At 40.7% G+C, this 23040-nt stretch overlaps 1 protein-coding gene across 3 annotated transcripts in view; it reads left to right on the top strand.

The window, feature by feature from the left end:
* ABCC4 (ATP binding cassette subfamily C member 4) overlaps positions 1-23040 on the top strand; it is a 264706-nt gene that overhangs the window by 185475 nt on the left and 56191 nt on the right. For all 3 annotated transcript variants that reach the window (XM_047081091.1, XM_047081080.1, XM_047081094.1), the window contains one exon: positions 18971-19121. In XM_047081091.1, the coding sequence (XP_046937047.1) occupies positions 18971-19121 (151 nt within the window). The remainder of the gene's footprint in view (positions 1-18970; positions 19122-23040) is intronic.

Here is a 23040-nt window from a genome sequence, read left to right as displayed (position 1 = left end):
CCAGGCACCCTAAAACCCTTTGATTCTGATTAGTGGGTCCACACTGTGGAAGAGTCCCTCGCCTCAGAGATGTCATTCATAAGCCCATATCCCAGCAGAGAGCAGTCATGGGTCTGTGTGTCATTATGTATGCAAGCTCTTATAGCTACCAGGTATGTTGCCTGTCCGGTCAGATTATGGTGGATGGCCAAGTCAGAGCCACTCGCAGTTCCAAAGGAAAAAGGAAGGCAGCATAAAAAAACAGACCTCTGTATCTGTTTAGTGTGATCCTACCTGAGGTTGTAAGAACCCTGCAAATGTTTTTTTTTGCCAGTGCTCTTGGTTCTGTAGGAAACGCTTTGGGGCACCTGGGTGGCTCAGTATTAAGCACCCACCTTTGACTCACGTTGTGATCTCATGGTTCATGGGTTCGAGCCCTGTGTCGGGCTCTGTGCTGACAGCTCAGAGCCTGGAGCTTGCTTCAGATTCTGTATCTTCTCTCTGCCCCCGCCTTCCCGCCCCCCCCCCTCGCCCCTCCCCGGCCCACAAATAAACATTAAAAAAAAAAAAAAGAAAAAGAAAATATTCATGTTTTAATGGTGTGAGGGTTGAACGTGCTTCTGTAATTTTTTTTTTATAGATTCAAAAATTTTTTCTCAATGTTTATTTTTTTTTTAATTTTTTTTTTTTAACGTTTATTTATTTTTGAGACAGAGAGAGATAGAGCATGAACGGGGGAGGGTCAGAGAGAGAGGGAGGCACAGAATCTGAAACAGGCTCCAGGCTCTGAGCAGTCAGCACAGAGCCTGACGCGGGGCTCGAACTCACATACCACGAGATCGTGACCTGAGCCGAAGTCGGACGCTTAACCGACTGAGCCACCCAGGCGCCCCTCAATGTTTATTTTTGAGAGAGAGAGTGTGAGTGGGGCTCAAATTCATGAACAGTGAGATCACTACCTGAACTTAAGTTGGACACTTAACCACCTGAGCCACCCAGGCTTTTTGAGAGAGCACGAGCAGGGGAGGGGCAGAAGAGAAGGAGACACAATCTGAAGTAGGCTCCAGGCTCTGTCATCAGAACCTGGCGCTGGGCTCGAACTCTCGAACCGTGAGATCATGACCGAGCCGAAGTCGAACATTTAACCGACTCAGCCACCCATGTGCCCCGAGTGTGCTCCTGTAAATGTGATTATGTGTTCATGGGCATCACTTACAATGTAACTAACTAGCTTTAAAATGTCGTGGAGGGGGTTACGGTGGGAGCCCTCCCAATCCCCGCAGTCTGCCTTTCTGAGTTTGATCCCTGCTCTGCCTCTTCCCGTTCTGCCTCACAGAGCCACACATTCTTTATCTGTAGGAGAGAGAAAAATGGCACACTTCATAAGGGTTGTTGTGAAGACAAAATTAAATCATTTTAATAAAATTCTTAGCATAACATCTGCATGTTAAGTATTGCATAATGGGTAGTTATTTTTAAAGCACTACATACCTTTTTAAGTGGGAGGAAGAGTTTGGTAATAGCATTATATTGCATCAAAGGAACTGTCACCCGAGTTGTCAGGCCCATAAATAACCACCACATGAGTTTTTTCACAGATATTCTAAGTTTGATATCCCCGAAAGTTTTTAATAGATATTTTTACATGTAGACTCACGGGATCAAATTCCGTTACTTTCAGAATAGACTGTGAAGCACTGAATATTTCATAGTAACGAACTTAATGCAGCTTTTGAAACTCTCAGATAATATTTGAGTAAGGAGTCTCATTTATTTAGAGTTCTTGACATTAACAATTATCACCTCCCAGAAGTCTTCCTACTAGCGAAGCAAGTGAAAACAAAGGTAGGACGTGGAAGTTTTAGGCATTTTTGTCTTTTTTTTTTTTTTTTTTTTGAAACGTGGGACTCGTTGAGCATGTGAACTTGCACACAGCTGCCCTCAGCAAAATGCCGTAATTTATTGAGGAAAACTGAATTGCAAAACCTTTCTTCCCCACACACCCCTCATCCAAAAAAAAGAAAAAAAAAATCAACAGCTTGACTGAGCTTAAGTAACTGACTTTTCATATCCTTTCATGGAGCACAAAGGGCTAATCCTGAGGCTACTTGAGCCACCAATGCAGACAGTGGTGGGGACCACCATGGAACGTGTCATTCCCTCCTCACCACACACAAAACACATTGACTGCGGCTTTATGAAGTGAAAATGCCCGAGAAAAAAGAAAATGTGAAGGAGGTGTCCACAGTCATTTCTTTCCAGAGGGGGAGCAGGAATGAAAAAGCTGCCGCATCTGGGTATTGAGAACAAAGCGAGCCGAAGACTTGGGGACAATAGGTTGGGTCGCTGGCTTTTATAGAAGCAAAAGAGTGGAACTGCCTTTACTTGTCTCAGTACCACTGACCCTTGCATTGCATTGTGCGGAGATGTCAGGGAAAGTGTGTAGAAAGCATTCCAGCCTCTTTCAGCAAACAATGACTTTGTCATTTTGAGATTTCTATGGTGTGTTGACCCCTTCTCCCCACTCCCGCCCTCAAATCCCATTGGACAAAGGAGATCGTTAGTTAGGCCGCCTTGCCCTCATTTAGAAGATCTCTGTTTTACCGACTCTTTAAAAGTAAACCCATCCATTTTAACTGATGCACACAGTTGCTTTCACGCTTTTAAAATCAACGAAAAGCGTTTTAGCCAGAGCCGTTGGAAGGTTGGAATATCCCGTGAAAATGCCAGGCCCAGAGATAATGATTCATGCAAACGGCCAAGTTAAAGTGGGTTTCCTTGCTAATAGGAGGGAGAATTGGTGATATGAGTTACTGGAAATATTTACAAACACTTGACCCTTGGGGTTGTGAGATCAGGGTGGTAGGATTCACACAAGCCCACTCATATGATTCCTTTACCTGTCTTTTTTTAATGAAAGACAAGACGGTTGGTTTTCCCCCCACTGCCCAACACGATGGTTAGCACAATTAGAAAAGCAGCACCGTCAACATCAGTGTAGTGACAGTTAATCACCGGGGACCCTCCCAGGCTGGCAACCAGTGTTCCAATTTGTCTGTCCCAGCATGTGTGCTCCAATGATAATGTTTGTAGTTTAACAAGAAGCTAATTAAGACCTAAAAAAAAAAATAATAAACATCTCATTTTTATCAAGCATGGTGGTACTGTGCAGAGCATAGACCTTTACATTATGGCGTTATTGGATGACGTCCATTGCAAAACAGTGGCAACTCACGGGGCTTTCTCGCCTTGCCACCTTGCACTGTTAGGGATGATTAAATGGACAGTCGTTGCTAGGGAGAGGAAAATGGCTAAATATTTACTTAGTTGGAGGACCTTTAGAGTCCCCATAGGCTATTCTTAGTTACATTCACTCAGTTCTAGCTACTTCAGGAGTTTTCTTTATAAGATGAGCAAGAAAGGGACAGGCTGGAGAACTTCAGTTTTAGTAAAATCTCACACTTGCCATTTTATGTATAGATTTCTTTCTCAAATCTGATGTGGAACCTGATAATTATAATTTATACTGTCTTCTGCTTGTGAGTTTCATGACTCACTTGTCTCTTGGAGCTCTTTCTTTTGGGTTCTTTGATTTAGTGTTCTTTGATCGTCATTGGCATTGAGTCACGAAGCAGATAAGAACATCTCTGGCATCGGTGCTAAGGGGCAGCCCTCTATGGCAGATATGCCAGACGTGGTTCAGGAGCCATGCTTTGTCTGAGGCCTGCAGGCTGGTTACCATTACCCCTCACAGGTGCCCCCCTCCCCTCCCGCCACAGCGCACCCAAGGAGATCACCATGTGCCATTGTGGCTGTGTGTTTACATGTTGCCAACACCTGCCTGAGCATGACCAAAGGAATGGGAGAGGAATTGTGGTGTCATGATCTTCTATTTAGCCTGTTGATATTTTTATTGAGGTACAGTTTACATACAATAAACTAGGGTTTGGTTTGTGGTTTTTTGTTTTTTTTTTTTGGTAGTTTGGTGAATTTTGATAATTGTATATCTCTGTGACGATTAACCAAAACAAGATGTTGTGGAGCGTTCTCATCACCTCAGAAAGTCTCTCTTGTCCTTTGTCATTCATTTCCACACCCCACACCTTTCCCAGATTTCCAGTGACATGGAATCAGTATTTTTATTTTGGGGGCTACTTATGTATAAATGGAATCAATGTAGTATATGTTTTTCTGTGGCTGCTGCCTTTTTTTTTCAGCATCTTTTTGGGGATTCATCCAGTTGTGTGTTGAATGATTCATTTTTTTTTTCCCCTGCGTGATATTCCATTGAGTGAAGATTTCACAATTTCTGTGGCCCCTACTTGATGAACATTTGGGTTGTTGAGTTTTTAGCAGTGAACCTTCTCGCACACGTGTTGATGTAGACATGTGTTTTCATTTATTTTAGATCAAATACCTAGAAATGAAATTGCTAGGTCATAAGGTAGGTGTATATTAACTTTAAAAAATTTTAAAGGTTTTTAAGATACTTGCAACATGTACTCACCAGCAGTATGGAGGTTCTAGCTGCTGTCCATCTTTACAACAGTTAGTATTATCGTTCTTTTTGGTTTAGCCCTTCTAGTAGAGATTGGTCTCATTGGGGTTTGAATTCTTATTTCCCTGATGCTTAATGATACTGAGCTCCTTTTCATGCATGCTAATTGGCCATTCAGATATCTTTTTGTGAAATATTGGTTCAGATCACTTGCTGATTTTTAAACTTAAACAAAAATTTTATTGTTGATTTAAAGGAGTTTATATGTATATATATATATATATTTTTTTTTATTTTTTTAGTGTTTATTTGTTTTTGAGAGACAGAGACAGAGCGTGAGCAGGGGAGGGGCAGAGAGAGAGAGAGAGAGAGAGAGAGAGAGACACAGAATCTGAAACAGGCTCCAGGCTTCAAGCTGTACAAAGCCTGATGCAGGGCTTGAACCCATGAACTGTGAGATCATGACCTGAGCCAAAGTCGGATGCCTAGCCAACTGAGGCACCCAGATGCCCGTATATGTATATATTTCTTAATACTAGTTTTTAAAAATAATCCTAGTTTAATACTCGGCCTTTGTGAATCTTTTCTTACAGTCTGTGGCTTGCCTCTTTTTTAATGAAGAGCAAGTTTTAATTTTGTTGAAGTGAAATGTTTGCTTCCCCTCTCATCTCTTGTAGTCCATGTTTTTTGTGTCCTAAGAAGTCTTTGTGGGATGTGAAGATACTTACTTGTTCTACCTCTTAAAAAATTGAGCCATTTCTATTAACTTTTTGTATGGAATGCAGTTGATTGTTGTTGTTATTTTCCCCAGTTATTCTATTCACATTTGTTAAAGACTTTTTGTGCATTTAACTGCCTTGGCACCTTGGTTAAAAATCTTTTTGACTATATGTGAGCAAGTCTGTGTCTATTTCGTTCCACTGATCTGTTTATCTGTCTTCACACCCACATGGTGGTTGTAGTTATTGTGCATTTCGGTAAGACTTGAAACTTAGTAACTTTGTACTGCTTTGTCAAGATTGTGTTGATCATACCAGATCCTTTACTTAACTATGTACGTTTTAGAAGCCTTTCAATTTGTTTTTTATAAAAGCCTGCTGGGATTTTGATATTACCTTTTAGCTGTAGATCGATTTGAGAAGTCAGTGATTCTTAACTGTATTGCATCTTTCAGTTATGAATGTGATCTACCTCTCCACTTATTCAGGTCTTCTTTAACTTTAGAAGTATTTTGTAGTTTTTTGTATAAACATTTTGCACTCCTTTGGTTAAATACTGTAGAGAATGAATTTAAAATTTTGTATGTCTTGCCTATTGTTCGATGTGAGCACCGTTAAATTTTTCTAGACTTAGTTTGCTATACCCTAAGATTATGGAAATACTTACTAACCAGCATTTTCTCGCTTCTGTAATCTTGCTTGCTTAACACATTCCTCCCCTTCCCCCTTCCCCCTTCCCCCTTTTTCTCCCGCCACAAGTAAGGGACAAAGCCTTCCCACCAAAGGACGCCCAATCAGAGAACAACAAATGTCCTTACTTTAAAATCAACTAATCAGGCCCCTCACAATCTGAAACCTCCCCTATGCTATTTGTCTCTGTCTATAAAAACGCTGTGCCAACCCTGATCGGGGCCTCTTAGCGTCATTGGCAACGAGTGCGCGGAGGTCCAGGTTCGAACCTGCAATAAACGACCCTTGCCACTTGGCTTTGACTTACGACTCTGGTGGTCTCTTGTGGGGGGTTTCGCGACCTCGGGCATTACAATACATTCCCTGAGTATTTAATGTTTTTTTACATCTACTTATGAGATTGTTTTTAATATCATTTTCCACTTGCTTGTTTCTAGTATACAGAAATAAAGTTGATTTATGTATATTGACCTTGTGTCATTGAACTTGTGAACTCATTTTGCAGTTGCTGGAGTTGGTGGGTTTTTTTTGTTGTTGTTGTTCTGTAGAATTTTCTACATACACAATCTTGTCAGCTGTTCGTAATGATAGTTTTACCTCTTTATTTACAATATAAGACTTGTATTATCTTTTCTTAACTTAGAGGGTTAGAGCTTCCAGTATAGTGTTGAATAGAAGTGATGAGAGGGGTACCTGGGTGGCTCAGTCAGTTAAGCATTCGACTTTGGCTCAGGTCATGATCTCATGGTCCTTGAGTTTGAGCCCCACGTCAGGCTCTATGCTGACAAGCTCAGAGCCTGGAGCCTGCTTCGGATTCTGTCTCCCTCTCTCTCTGCCCCCTTCCCTGATTACATTCTGTCTCTCTCAAAAATAAACAAACATTTAAAAAAATTTAAAAACAAGAAATGATGAGATAAGATATACTCTCGGGGCACGCTCAGTGGGTTGAACCTCCAGCTCGTGACTTCAGCTCAGGTCGTGATCTCACGGTTCTGGGATTGAGCCCACGTTGAGCTCAACGCTGACACCACGGAGCCGGCTTAGAATTCTCCCTCTCTCTCTGCCCCTCCCCCGCTCTTGCTCTCTGTCTCTCTGTCTCTCTCTCTCTCTCAAAATAAATAAACATTTAAAAAAGGTATTCTTATACTCTTAAAGCAAAATCCTTCAATATTTTTCCATTAAAAATAATGTTAATTGCAATTTGGGGGTTAGATATCTGGATCAAATTTAATTTTTTTTAAATTCTGGATTTGGTGAGAATTTTTACTTTTTTATCAAGAACAGGTGTTGAATATTGACAAATATTTTTTCTACATCTCTTCAGATATATGATTATTCACCTTTTACTCTTTTAACAGGATATATTATACTGATTGATATTTGCAGATTAAATTAACCTTGTATTCCTGGAATAAATTCCACTTGGTCATGTGGTCACATTTTTTTTTTTTTTAATGTATCACTACTGTGGATTTGTTGATACTTTGTCAAGAATTTTTTATCTGTTCATGAAGGATACTGGCCAATAATTTGCTTTTTCCCAAAATATTTTGTCAGCCTTTGGTATCAGAGTTATGCTGCCCACGTAAAAAGAAATGGGAAGTATTTAATAGTCAGTTTTGGGTATCTGCTTGTCTAGGCTACCGTCCCCAGTTATTCAGTCAAAAAGTAATCTGAGTGTTGCTGTGTATGTATTTTGTGGATGTGATTGGAATCCATAATCAGTTGACTTTAAGGAAGATTATTGTAGTTAATCTGTGTGGGCCTGATTTAGTTGAAAGGTTGCAGGAGCCAAGGCTTCCCCAAAGAAAAAGAAATTCTACCTGTGGATAACACCATCTTCTACCCAAGAGTTCCAACCTGCCTTTCTAACCACCTGTCCCGTGGATTTTGGGCTTGCCTACACCAGTTTGATTGTGACATTATTATCCTTTTTATATTGTTAGATTGAGTTTATTGGTATGTTGTTTAGTGTTCTCCTTCTTTTAATGTCTTTTTGTAGTTTTTATATCATAATGATACTGGAGTCAAATTCTGTGGAAGAATTTGGCATAACTTCTTTGCACAATCTTCTTGTGAAGCCATCTGGGCCTAAAACTTCTGTGTAAAGTTTTAAAATTATGGATTCAAATTTTTAAATTGATACAGAATTCTTCGGATTTTCTATTTCTTCTTATGTCAGTCTTTGTATATCAGTTTTCAAGCAATTTGTTCTCTGCATTAAAATTTTTAAATGTTTGGGGCGCCTGGGTGGCCCAGTCAGTTAAACGTCTGACTTTGGCTCTCAAGAAGAAACGTCTGTCTGTCTGTCTCTCTCTCTCTCTCTCTCAAAAATAAATAAGCATTAAAAAACATTAGAAAATTTTTAAATGTTTGTCATATGCTCTTTTTAGTGCCCGTGCTGTGTTATCCCCTTTTAATTCATGATAATGGTAGTTTTTCCTCTCTTTTCTTTTGATCAGTCTTGGTAGGAGTTTATTAATTTCATTTGTGCTTTGAAAGAATCAAGCTTTGGGTTTGTTGATTTTCCTCCTTGGAAGTTGGTTTTCTGTCTCATTAATGTTTACTGTTCTCTTCATTTTTTCTATATACTTCAGTTTAATATGGTTTTTTTAAGATGTGTTTTTAAACCCTTGACTTTTAACCTTTCTTCCTTTTTTTCTTTAATGAGGCTTTATGTTTTTAGAGCAGTTTCAGGTTCACAGCAAATTATAAGAGGAAGGTAGAGATTTCCCATGTATCCCCTGTAGTCCTTCTTTAAAAAAAAAATTAAAGGTAAAAATGTATTTCTAAACACAGCTTTAGTTGCAGACCTCAAATTTTAATATTAGCAGATTTTTATTTTATGTCAAGATACTTTCTAATTTTATTGTAATTTCTTTGAACTAGATATTAGAGAAGTATATTACTAAATTTCCAAATGTTTAGTGATTTTCTGGTTACCTTTTGGGTATGAGTTTTTGTTTTGTTTTTTTGTTAAATCCACTTAGGTCAAAATGTATTCTGTATAATTTCTGGCCCTTGAAGTTTGTTGATATTTGCTTTATAGCATAGAACATATATTCAGTTGAAAAGGATGTATTGTGCAGCTATTGGCTGCAGTATTTTACATTTCTTAATTAGATCAAGTTTGTTCATCACGTTTTCATAGCTTCTGTATTTTTATTTTTATCTTCTAATCTATCAGTTATTGAGATAAGTGGGTTAAAATCCCCCACTGTGATTATGGATTTGTCTGTTTCTCCTGGGTTCTTTCAGATTTTGCTTTCTACATTTCGGAGCTGTGTTATTAAGTTTATATACATTTAGATTTTTTTAATGTCTTATAGATAAATTGGCCAATTCTTCTTTTGAAATGTTTTCCTTTATTTTTAGGAATGCTTCCTAACTTAAAAATTTCTGTTTAGTGTGGTATAGATAGTCCAGCTTTCTTTGGGTTAGTGTTTTTCATAGGGTACCCTTTTCCAACCTTGTCTTTCTTCCTTTAAGGTATGCCTTTTTTTTACTTTTATTTTTTATTTTTTAAAATTTACATCCAAATTAGCTAGTATATAGTGAAGCAATGATTTCAGTAGATTCCTTAATGCCCCTTACCCATTTAGCCCATCCCCCTTCCCACAACCCCTCCAGCAACCCTCTGTTTGTTCTCCATATTTATGAGTCTCTTCTGTTTTGTCCCCCTCCCTGTTTTTATATTAATTTTGTTTCCCTTCCCTTATGTTCATCTGTTTTGTGTCTTAAAGTCCTCATATGAGTGAAGTCATATGATTTTTGTCTTTCTCTGATTAATTTCACTTAGCATAATATCCTCCAGTTCCATCCACGTAGTTGCAAATGGCAAGATTTCATTCTTTTTGATTGCCGTGTGATACTCCATTGTGTGTGTGTGTGTGTGTGTGTGCGCGCGTGCGCGCGCCCATGTTTGTGTACACACACACACCCCACATCTTCTTTATCCATTCATCCATCGATGGACATTTGGGCTCTTTCCCTACTTTGGCTATTGTTGATAGTGCTGCTGTAAACATGGGGGTGCATGTGTCCCTTCAAAACAGCACACCTGTATCCCATGGATAAATGCCTAGTAGTGCAGTTGCTGGGTCGTAGGGTAGTTCTATTTTTAGTTTTTTGAGGAACCTCCATACTGTTTTCCAGAATGGCTGCACCAGCTTGCATTCCCATAAGGTGTGCCTTTTAAAAGTAGCATATGAGTGGACTCCAGCCTTGAATTTCAAAATAAGCTCTAACACTGAGAAAAGGTGAAAGGGAAGCTATTGATCCGTGAGATATGCTGAACATAAAAAAAAAAAAAAGGGAATAAGAGTCGTGTCTCCCTAATGATTTCTGTTGTGTTGGCTAACAAATTGTAAGCCTAATACCACCATGCACTCTTCAAGTGGAGTTAGCAACGGCTCAGGAGTAAGGGCTAACTGAAGGATACACACTTCCCAGAGCTAGATTGGATATAAAAAGATCCGAGGCCAACAAATGGAGGGTGGAAAGAGTGATTAGTAGATCTCAAGGAAAGGACAAGTTTCGAAAAGTTTAATCTTTTTAAAAAATTTTTTTTAAATGTTTGTTTACTTTTGAGAGAGAAAGAGACAGAGCATGAGCAGGGGAGGGGCAAAGAGAGAGGGAGACACAGAATCCGAAGCAGGCTCCAGGCTCTGAGCTGTGGACACACAGCCCGACGCAGGGCGTGAACTCACGAATTGTGAGATCATGACCTGAGCCGAAGTCGGACGCTTAACCGACTGAGCCACCCAGGCTCCCCTGAAAAATTTAATCTTAAAGAGAGTTTGTTTAGATATCTTCGTATAAATTAGACACACCAACGTTCCATAAAGTTCTGATATAACAGAGCCAAATGAGTTGGGTGAAGTCAAGAGACAGGTGACAAAGGAAGGATCTGGGAGCCAGAGCTGATGTCTGAACTCCCTGAAGCATGCAAGTTGCCATATCAGCATGTCACTTACACCTGCAGACTTAATACTAACCGTAGGTCAGTATTGAGGTTTAGGAGCTTACCTTTAAGAGCTTTCCATATTTTTCCCTTTGCTTTTATTTATCCTGTAATTGAAGAGTAACGAGTATGTGATGGGAATTACATTTTAGTTCTTAATACTTTGAGTTTTGTATAGCCTGTTCAAAATTTTACTGCCTGCACAAGAATCTTATATTAGCCAGCAGCACAATCTATGTGATAGTCATTTCATTGAAAGGTTTTTTTTTTTTTATCTCATACGTTTCCAGAATAAATAGGTAGAAGAATCTCTCCTACACCCACATCAGTAAACAGCTTACTGATTAAAAACTAGGCATCATTTTTTTTCCTCTCTCTAAATCAGAAGAAAATCTTGCCGTGTTTTCTTGCCAAGAAGTGAATCTTGCTTTGTTTATTGCACGTAAGCCCTATCTTCTGCAAAATCAGTAATCGTTTAAGGCAATCTGGACGATTTGTACTTATCAGAACTTGGAACAGAATTTTTAAGAGTCTGACTGACAGCAGAATTCAAAGCTTTGAAATTCCTTTGAGGTGTTAGTAGTTTTAATGATCCTGATTTTATTTTTTAATACTGTAAACAAGTAATAAAAGTACTGTCTACTGACTAAGTGGCCTTATGATTAAATACACATTTCACTTTGTGCCTAAGAGAAGTCTGAGCACAAGCAAGAGTTCAAATAAGAATGGGGTGAGCCAGAAGTATGGATGACATATTTATTTGCATAAAATAAGAAGAATACATTTTTACTGTTGTTTATAGAAAACATGTTCCTTGGCACAAGCTTCACAAAGACGAGCAGGAACAGAATCCCATTGAATTAAGTTTAAAGGAAATTGTGGGTAGATACCTAGGAGTTCCTACAGGGCTGTAAGCATTTGGGTAGTTAAATGTCAAACAGACAAACCAGTCCTCTATTTAATACTGCTTGTGAAAGAAATATGCTAAAATCTGTAAGATTAGGGATACAGTATTAATTCTAGAGGAAAACACGACCTGGGGAAATGCTTTGTTTTCACCACCTTCCCAATATACATATGTGGCATGTAGAATAATCTCATTTAGGGTCTTTGGGTTTTGTGTATTTATTAAAGTTAAATTTGGCTTTTTCCTTCCTTCCCCCAAATCAGTTTGCTTTCTGGGCTTAGACTTCATCTTACGAATCTTTTTTATTTAAACAGTATTTCTTAAATCAACATGTGTTTTGTGTGTTCTATTAGCAAACATTTTTAGGACCTTTTTACTGATCAGCTCTGCTCTGTGCACCGAGCAGGTTTTTATTTCCATAGGAGCTGGGAATCTAGGACTGAGCATCTCCTGGGGGAGACCAGCTACAACCACAAGAAACCCAACCAAACTAGAAAATGCAAATGAAAGGGAAAACATAAAATAGGAATACATTTAGGTATAAATTTTTTGAAGGATGAATCTTTATATGAGATGCTGTATCATTCAGAGATTGTAGGCTTGGGGACACAGTGACTCTGAATTATCTAACTTAGAGCAAATCACTAAACTTCTCTGACCATCAGTGAGCATCAGCTTCATTCTTTAAATTTTTTAATATTTATTTATTTTTGAGAGAGAGAGAGAGAGAGAGGGAGAGACTGAGCATGCCCCTGGGAGGAGCGGAGAGATAGGGGTATCGATAAGAATCCAAAGCAGGCTCCAGGCTCTGAACTGTCAGCACAGAGCCCGATGCGGGGCTCGAACTCACGAACCACAAGGTCATGACCTGAGCCGAAGTCGAACGCTCAACTGACTGAGCCACCCAGGCGCCCCACATGAGCTTCATTCTTTGTGTGTGGAGGTGATAATCCCTCCCACTCAGATTGAAAGTGAGGATGGAATTACTGAAGAGGTGGGACACAAGGCAGCCCTCACGAGATGTTATCCACTATTGGTATGGGGGAGGGGGGCAGTTGTACCTGTCTTTGGTTGTGAACAAGATACAGAGATTTTCTTCAGTGTAATGAGGGAATTTGCCATAGGCGCTAGCAACCAAGCAATGACATTTTTCTCAAGATTTGTAACTGGGCAGTTTTTCAAACAAAGCAGTTAACATTTTCCGTAAGAATTATTTTATTTTATGGCTTCTATAAGCCACATTAACAATTCATTTAGATACCCCTGTGGTTTAATCAGAAAGAGTGGCTCACAGGAAAGCTTCCTTTGTAAGGGAGAGAGGTGCTCATCCTTTCCGTAAGTGATGGTTACAGGCCCTCCTGGCATCTGAGCTAGCATGCTTGCTTGCCAGGAAGGCCAACCTGGAGTGGATACAGCTGAATTTCCTGGGATTCACTAGTGCACAAAATGTAGCTTTTGTATTTCCCTTGATATCGACACCAGTTCATGATGCATGAAATAGAAAATGTCACGATGGACTTCTTTGTCCCTATTGAATAATCTGGCATTTGCTTTGGTGGTGTTGATTCAGAGGCCCAGCACAGTTTTCCTTACTCTCCCAGAAGTGCCGAGCAATTTCAGGGCAGGAAGTCTTCACTAAGAAGTGAGGCTTGGGGTGCCTGGGTGGCTCAGTTGGTCGAGCGTCCCACTTTGGCTCAGGTCATGATCTCGCAGTCCGTGAGTTGAGCCCGCTGTCGGGCTCTGTTTTTTGACAGCTTGGAGCCTGTAACCTGCTTCGGATTCTGTGTCTCTCTCTCTTTCTGCCCCTCCCCCCACTCATGCTCTGTCTCTGTGTCATAAATAAACAAACATTTAAAAAAAAAAAAAAAAGAAGTGAGTCTTGAAACACTAAAAGAATCCAGAATAAGAAAAGAAACATCTCAAAAAATGTTGAGTTGCTTGCATTATCCTGAGGTTATCAGTCTTTGGGAGACCCTCAGGTGGGGTGAAAAAGGAGAGGACAGAAAATGTAGTAGGCATGAGGTTTATTGGTCATCTTATATTCAAACAAAATAGGCCTCAGATATGATGGCTAAAGAAGAGCCACAGCCACTTTGGTATATGTGACATCATTACCACATCCAGGAAACAATAACACTTGCTCTGGTGTCCCTGGATAGTCCTAAGCTGTGCCAGTGGTTAGAGTGAGATACGTCTCAGGCTCCAGCTTCATGATATTTTTAAGACACTTTAGGCCCATAAATCTGTCAACGCACTGTTCCTTCTCTTCTGGCTGCTGGCATCTAGAGCATACTGAAAGGTAATAATAATGGTACTTAGGGTTTCTTTTTGTTAAGCATGGACTGCTAAGCACTTTATATAATTATCTCACTTAATTCCTCCTACCTTCCGACATCTTTTTGTGGTAGTGGGTAGCCCAGTTTTCACTAAGACAAAATGGTGGGCTGTGTTCCCTTCCCTGTTAATATTAGAGAGGGTTGGTCTTAGACCCTGTTGGATAGCACGGTGCTAGGCTAATGCTATTGTCCTCCAGGTCTGGATCGACGTTCTCTGTAAGCTGCAGAATTACTCCCAATTAAGCAAAATCGACATGTTCTCTCAAGTGAAGGACTTTTATTCAAGGATTGTTTGCATTTGTTCACGTGGGTTTATAGATTTTGGATTGACTTCCTAACGAGTATGTTCCAGTTGGGATGAAAGCATATCAAAAAAACGATTACCCTTAGATCTTGGGTGTCAAGGCTTGGGTCAGGTGCTTCTGGGTCAACATGTTTCTTGCTGTATATTTATATCATTATCTCTTTGTGCCTTAGTGCAACAGAGGTACAGAAGCGCTGGCCGTGGGGGTGGGTCATCCAATATAGGTTTGGAATCCAATCATTTGGGCAGAATTGTGTACATACTTTGGAATTCCTGAGAATGTGGAAGGAAGAAATGAGACTGGCTTTAAGGAGGGGATGGGTGTTTGTTTTGCACCAGCATCTTCTGTGTCCCCTTTCGGAATGTTAGCTTTTTTGCTTACTGTTTTTGTCCTTGCCAACTTCCATAAAGAGTTTGCTGGCATGGGCACCTGGCTGGCTCAGTTGGTAGAGCATGTGACTCTTGATCTTGGGCATTTGAGTTTGAGCGCCATGTTGGGCAGAGAGATTACTTTAAAAAAAAAAAAAGAGAGAGAGAGTTTTCTGGCAGTAAAAGATTCACATGTGTATATACATGAATACATATAAATGTAAAATCAAACATTGTGTATGTTTTTACAGTACAGTATAACATCTAATTCACTGTGGGGCAGGCCATAACATGACCTGCAAGGAGAAATAAAACTCTTATAGAATGCCTTTTTGAATTACTTCAGAATTTGGAGACATCAAATCTGAAAGCCCTAACCTAACCTGGGAGTTTCTGAGAGCATCAGTTACAGGTCTTTAATGAGCGCCAAGAAGATGGCTCCAGCAGAGCCCCGTGTTTGGAGCTTACCTCTGCTGCCCAGGTAATCTGCCAGGCCGACTTAGCCACAGAAGGCCCCCACCTTCGGGAGAGCCGGGTAGTTAAAACTGGTGAATATTGTTCAATCAAGTGATGTTAGTCTGCTCAAAAATTGTGAATTTGAATGTTTTCATAACCTTTCAGATTTTTTTTTTCTTGACAACTAACAGTGGTAAACCTAGTGATCACTTAAGGCCAGACATAGAAGGGTCTGAAAGGACCCTTCCTCTTGGCTTCCTAATTAGTATAGAAGAGTGGGATGCATCAGTTAACCCAGTAGCTGTGAGAAATTGGCCAGCTGTAGATGTAAAAGGAGAGAGGTGCACAGCCTGTTTTCTCCACTTACTATTGGACTTTGTTCCTTCAGAATTCCATGCCTCTTCACCCTGGGTCTTGTATGGACACTGCAGTAGAGACTGGGGGAAACAGAACGCTTGGGTCTGTTTCATCAAAATAATGCAGTTTTGATTCACTGGGGCTCCTGCCCACAGATTCACAGTTCCAGAAGTTTCCTCCTTCCTCCACTCTTCTGCCTGCCTGCACGAAGCACCTTTCACAGGCACCATTCCTGGCTTTCTCCATCACACAGTAACTTCCCGGGAGAACTTGGGACCACCACTTAACCTGCCAGCTTTCACAATCCTTATCTGTAAATGGAAATGACAGTTCCTTCTTTGCTCATTCACAAGCTGGTTGTGATGAAGCTCTGAGAAAACTGACTTGGAATAACTGTGAGATGATAACATGTGTCTCCCTCAGGCATTGCCCTGCTAATCCTTCCCTTGGAGATGCGCCCGGGGCCCGCTGCCCTGGCTGGCACAGTGGGGAAGGCACTGGGCAGGCGCCTTCTGAGAGGACACTGAACAACCTATGTTAATGTGGCCAGGCACCTTGACCTTTGCAGCCCGACTTCCTCTTGGGCAGTATTTCCATCAGCTGTGATTACTACTGCAAGTTATTCATTGCCTCTCTTTCTGTTTGTTAAACCAGCCTGTGAAATTTGGTTGTAAGTTGAAGAACCTTCCGGAAACTATTCATGTATTCTTCCCTGTATTTCCACAGCCCCCTGTGCCTCGTGCATATAGTCCTGGGTTTGTATCCACCTGAATTCACAAACTTTGGAGTTCACATGCCATGTGAATGTGCCCATTCCCACCATTCAATGAGCCCACTGTCCTAGCAGGCAAATGCAAAAGTATGTTGATTGCACTCATGTCACCTGAAGTTGTACACCATGATACCATTTTTTTCCTGATAAAGGTGGATACTTAAATCAGCATCATCCAGGTGACTTGGGTTTCTATTCTGCCTGCTCTTTTTAGCCCAGTATCATTTCCCAACATAAAGTCACCTCACAAGATGAGGTCATGATTGAACATTCATAGAACTCGGTACGCTACCTGTGTACAGCCCATACCTGACACAGGGCACTTGTGTTGTTATCATCATTAGCCTTTGAGATAGATATTTTAAATATCCTAATGATAGAAAATTTCCTATCCAGATGATAAAATTGATTGTTGTTCTGGCAGTAAAACAATTTTTGTCGTATTTTTTATTTGAAATATTTATTTTAGAAACAGGATAGCCTGGCCTGTAAAAATGGGAGCATCAAGACAGCCTGATCCTTTTTTAAATCGAAGTATGGTTGACACGCAATGTACGCAATGACACTCATGCATGCAACATAGTGATTCTACCACTCTTCGTAACACTGTGCTCACGGCGTGTGTGGCTGCCATCTGTCCGCATGCAACACAATTTAGTAACAATACCATTGACTGTATTCCCTATGCTCTACCTTTCATCTGACTTATTCGTCCCATAACTGGAAGCCTGTATCTCCCACTCCCCTTCACCCAGTTTGCTCATCCCTCACCCCCCTCCCCTTTGGCAACCATCAGTTCTGCAGTTATGGGTCTGTTTCTGCTTTTTGTTTGTTTTGTTTTTAGATTCCATATGTAAGTGAAATCATATGGTATTTGTTTCTCTCTGACTTTATTTCCCTTAGCGTAATGCCCTCTGAGTTCATCCATGTTGTCGCAAATGGCACGATCTCGGTCTTTTTTATTCAGTTATCTGTTGATGGATGTGTGGGTTGCTTCCATATTGTGGCTGTCGTAAATAATGCTGCAGTAAACATAGGGTTGCACATATCTTCTCGAATTAGTGTTTTTCTTTTCTGTGGGTAAATACCCAGTAGTGATATTTATTTATTTATTTATTTATTTATTTATTTATTTATTTATTAAAAAAAATTTTTTTAATGTTTGTTTATTTTTGAGACAGAGATAGAGCATGAACGGGGGAGGGTCAGAGAGAGAAGGAGACACAGAATCTGAAACAGGCTCCAGGCTCTGAGCTGTCAGCACAGAGCCCGACGCGGGGCTCGAATTCACCGACCGCGAGATCATGACCTGAGCTGAAGTCGGATGTTTAACCGACTAAGCCACCCAGGCGCCCCAATACCCAGTAGTGATATTTCTGAATCACGTGGTATTTCTATTGTTAATTTTTCCAGAACGTGCATACTGTTTTCCACAGTGGCTGTACCAATTTACATTCCCACCAATGGTGCATGAGAGTTCCCTTTTCTCCACATGCTCACCAACACTTGTTATTTCTTGTCTTATTGATACTAGCCATTCTGTGGCAGAAGATGATCTCTCATTGTGGGTTTTGATTTGCATTTCCCTGATGATGAGTGATGTCAGGCATCTTTTCATGTGTCTGTTGGCCCCGATAATAAAACTTAAAAAAAGATTTTGGACTTTGTGTTTCCTTATTTTTAAAACTCTTCATAAGATTTCTAAGAAATCTCAGAAATTTGTTTCCCTTCTTTGTCCTTTTTTAGGCACACTGATAAACTCTGAAATTCCTTAAGTAAGGTCTTTAGAGGAAAAAATTAAAGACAAATTAGGGGGCTCAAATAAGTCAAGAATTTTTTTCCGGAAGGATAAAAAGTTGGCATTACATTGAGGGCAAGCTTAAATATATCATGATGGCTAATGATGTAGGCTTCTATGACTAATGCTTTGCAGTCTTGATCAAGTTGCTTTTCCTCTGCCTGTGCTTCAGGGTCTCCATGTGGAAAGGGAGATAATACTAGTATTGGATAGGGCCATTCTGAGGATTAAATGAGTTAGTACACGCAAAGTACTTAATAGGTAGCACTGTACACAGTGAGCACTCGGTAAATGTTAACTGTGGATAGAAAGCCAAGAAAGAGGAATCCTCACTTTCAAAGGCAAATACTTAAATTTCTCCCTCCCTTTCTGACCACTGAATTAGTAATTAGCCACTTCTTTATCCCTACATGTATAGTTGAATCTTCCGAATTTCTCATCTATGATTTCTGCTTGCTGATTTCCCTGGTAATATCCACTGACTCATGATAGTTTGGGATTCAAGTCTTCTTCTCTCTGAGTCTCAAACTTTCTCATCTGTTAAATAGGGAAGATTATAATGCCTATCTCCTAGGGCTACTGAGTGTGTCAAAAGAACTAATATCTAGAAAATTCTTATTGTCTTTGGTACATCACGATTAGGTGTATAAATATCATCAGGACCACTTGTAAAATTTTATTATATCTTTGGAAACCATGCCCTGCCATTCCAACAAGTCTTTGGAAGAAAGGAGTTGAATCCTAACAAAACAACCCTTTAAAGTCTATGTTGGAAGAGAATTCTTGGTAAGAAGGCCTTTTTATCTCTTTTCCCTATTTCAGACATTTCTGCAAGTCTGTAGTGTGGTGGCTGTTGCAGTGGCGGTGATTCCTTGGATCGTGATACTTCTGATTCCCTTTGGCATCATTTTCTTTGTTCTTCGGCGATATTTCTTAGAAACATCGAGGGATGTCAAACGCCTGGAATCTACAAGTGAGTACAGAGGTTCTCAGGTTGCACTGGCGATGTGGGCTCACTTCCATTTATGCTGTAATTAAGGAGACCCCTGAAATTGTGCAGACTCTCTCTTCCAGAATGTTTTCCAAGCTCATGTTACATAATCGAATATTATGGCCACCATGAGTCAGAGTGGCCCTTAGGGCACATGGAGCTAGTGGCCTGCCAGGCCCAGCTTTGCAGGGTAGCACAAGGAAGAAACAGAGGATATACGTGTAGTGACGCTCCACTGGAACGTGAGCACTGTGAGGACAGGGGCCATTTCTGTCTTATTCATGACATGCTTCCTAACATAGAGCAGGCACTCAGGTAATTTTTTTTAAGAAATATTTCATGTTGGAAATATTTTGGAAATACAGAAGGAAAATAATGGAATTTGTCTTTCCTTGAAGGTTCTGGAAATGACAAAGAAAGGGAAAGATTAGGGAAAGGAGCAGAGGTGTCGGGAAATATACTCCTATGTCAGAAGTGATACATTTGAAAAACAGATTACTATCACATACTCAAAAAATGGCAAATAAGGTACAGCTGGTAAATATTTTGTAAAGATAAACAATTGTGTTCAGTGTTACTCTTTATTATCACCAGTGTTTGCTGTCATGCCACACTGTTTGAAGCTTCCCCCGCTCAGGCTGTTCCTATAAATGGATCCTGGATGTAATTCCCTTAGGAGGACCCAGGCGAGGGTTCTGTTCAGTATGCATTTAGTTTGTTCTCCATTCAGCTTCCTGGTTTTGGAATAATGGGAAAACATGGGTAGTCACAGAAGATGAAATAGTTCAGAGCTTATCTCATTAATGCACAAAAGTTATGTCGTTATTAGTAAGACAAATCATAAGGAGAGTAGATTGTTATACTTAAAAAAAGAAAGAAGGAATAAAGGTGGTAGCCAAAACATAAAGAAGTAAGATATTTGTATCAGAAACTGCAACCCTGTGGATAGTTACTGCAAATTAATACCAGCTTAGCTTCCTGCAAGCCAGACTAAGAAGAGAAACCTATTGGGTCTCATGGTTGTCTGGAAAAATACAAGTTCATTGGGACAGAAGAGATTTTTTTTTGTTATGGCATGTGTGTGTGTATTTCTTGTTTTTTTTTTTTTTTAATTTTTTTTTTAATTAGGGAGAGAGAGAGACACACACACACACACAGAGTGTAAGTAGGGGAGGGGCAGAGAGAGAGGGAGACACAGAATCTGAAGCAAGCTCCAGGCTCCTAGCTGTCTGCACAGAGCCTGACATAGGGCTTGAACCCACGAGTGGTGAGATCATGAGATCATGACCTGAGCCAAAGTTGGGCACTTAACTGACTGAGCCACCCAGGTGCCCCATGTGTTTCTTTTTTTTTTTTTTTTTAATTTTTTTAAGAGTTTATTTTTGAGAGAGAGAGAGAGAGACACAGCATGAGTGGGGGAGGGGCGGAGTGAGAGAGGGAGACACAGAATCTGTAACAGGTTCCAGGTTCTGAGCTGCAGCATGGAGCCCAATGCAGGGTTCAAACTTGGGAATGGCAAGATCATGACCTAGGCTGAAGTTGGATGCTCAACCAACTGAGCCACCCAGGTGCCCCCCATTTGTTTCTTTTTTAATAATATATTTTTGAGAGACATTTGTCATTAGCATTTGCATAAAGGATAATGGGCATCGATTTTATAAGAGCTATAGGAAAACTTCTCAGTCGTCAGAGAACCAGCTGACCTCCTGTGAGGTGTGGTTTTGTGAGGCATTGCCTTGGGGCGGCAGGCAGTGTAGTCCCAATGTGTGGGCCGTCCTGTCTCTCAACAGGTTACTGTGGCGGAGCTTGGAGAAGGTGGAGGAATAAAGGATGAACTCCAGCCCGTCTTTTGTGGAGACAACAAGGCTCCAGACATTTTATAAGTGGAGGCCGCTCATGAAATGGAGTCTGTCGACTTCAGTCAGTCTTGTTGCAAAGGAGGTCTCTGGTTTATTTAAACGAGGTCTCTGGAAGAAGGTGGAGATTTTTGTCTGGGACAAGGGCCATTCCCCATCCATGCGGAAATGGAGAGGAGGAAGGGGACCTCGTGAGGCTTTTTTCAAGAAACAGTATAGGATTTTCCCAGTGCTTAATCTGGAGATTTTGAGAACTTTAGCATGACCCGTAGGGTATTTGGGAATATTGTGAACATTCTTGCACCCCAGTAGGCTGTGACAATACTTTAAATACAGATATTCCTTCTTCCTCACTCCCAGATAACCAAATGTGGTGGTCAGTTGATTAGAACTGTTTGTTGTCATCTGTCTGGTTTGTGGGTCTGTGCCATAAATAGCAGTTCTGTTGTTTTCTCTAAGCAGTGATAGTATTTCTTGAGGCCATTGCTGGAGCCACCAGGAAAAAGGAGGACAAAAAGAGGATACCTGATTGCTCTGGCTATATAAATCTGCTTCATCCTTGTGCTTTGAAAGGACTCTGAAGGTCCTGAGGATTATTTTCAGATCCTATTGCCTAGCTGCCTCTGAAACCTCAGGCTGGCATTTAAACTATGCAGTTGATTGTAATGAGTTTCCGTTTTTGCAAAAATGAGCATGGTAGCATCGTCCAGGCAAATCAGGATCTGCTTGATCGGTTAGCAATGTCTGAGTTATGCAGCCACATCCAAATTCCATGTGTAAGGGTACTGTGATCAATTAGCAGTGTCTGCCATGGGCATCGCTGGGGAGAGTTAAATGTGTGCCACGTGTTTCAGACCATTGACTGACTCTCGATTCTGCTGTTGTAAGTTCTCATGATGGATTTCCAGGGACTGTTCAACTGAAGGTGCTTAATCTGTATGATAATGGATAAGGCTATTGGATAATCACTAAGTTTGATTTTGGGGCTTTCTTTCTTTCTTTCTTTCTTTCTTTCTTTCTTTCTTTCTTTCTTTTCTCCTTCTCCTCCTCCTCCTTCTTCTTCTTTTTCTTCTTCTTCTTCTTCTTCTTCTTCTTCTTCTTCTTCTTCTTCTTCTTTTAATGTTTGTTTTTGAGAGAGAGGGAGAGAGAGAATCCCAAGTAGGCTCTACGCTTCTCAGCACAGAGCCTGATGTGGGGCTTGAACTCACAAACTGTGAGATCATGACCTGAGCCAAAATCAGACACCGGACACTTAACCATCTGAGCCACCCAGGCGCCCCGATTTTGGGGTTTTCTAATCGTAAACTACAAAGTCTGGAGAAAACTGCATTTAGTCACACATTGGCATCTTTAACCTGATTATTTTCTGTCTGAGACACTGTGGCAGTGATTAAAAGCACAGCCTTGGGAATAAGAGTTTGGTCTGACCCCGCAGTTCTACCACTTGGGTTAATTTACTTCATCTTGGCCAGTGCTCTTAATCCTTCTGCCTGTTTTTCCCTCTAAGATATAGCAACACCTGCCCTGTGGGACTCTTGCAAGGGTCTTGTGAGTTGATGCCTGTAAAGTGTTTCCTGGCCACTCGGAAAGGTGCTAGAACCTTGAACGTGAGGGAATTAAGGACATAACAACCAACAGGCCTCACATAATGTAAATGATAAGCCATAGCATGGCTGTCAGGTCCTTGAAGCAGCTACTGCCTTCTCCCTCTTGGGGAGGGGTCTGTCCCAAAGAGTCCTCAGGGTCATGGGACACACAGTCGTCAGTCTTGTGTCCGCTTTGTGAAACATAGGGTTGCATTTGCCTGTGACTGCTGGCTAACACCATGGGTGCTATAGGGATCTACTTCAGGATAGCTAGCTCGATCCTTGTGGGGGAAAAGGCATTACATTGGGCAAGAGAACATACCAGAGCCTTGGCACTCTGTTTCCCTCTGTGCCAGTTAATTTTCTTTGCAGACCCTCCAACTCACTCATCCTAGCATCCCACTCAGTCCTAAGTAGGGTGTGAGAGAGACAGGATAGCTTTTCTCAGGGGCAGATTCC

The sequence above is a fragment of the Lynx rufus genome, unplaced genomic scaffold (assembly GCF_022079265.1).
Source record: "Lynx rufus isolate CCGP_SWC_20201006 ecotype Redwood Valley unplaced genomic scaffold, mLynRuf1.p SCAF_1, whole genome shotgun sequence".
NCBI lineage: Eukaryota > Metazoa > Chordata > Mammalia > Carnivora > Felidae > Lynx > Lynx rufus.
Note: the sequence above shows the minus strand (reverse complement) of the source record. Positions and strands in the feature narration are given on the sequence as shown.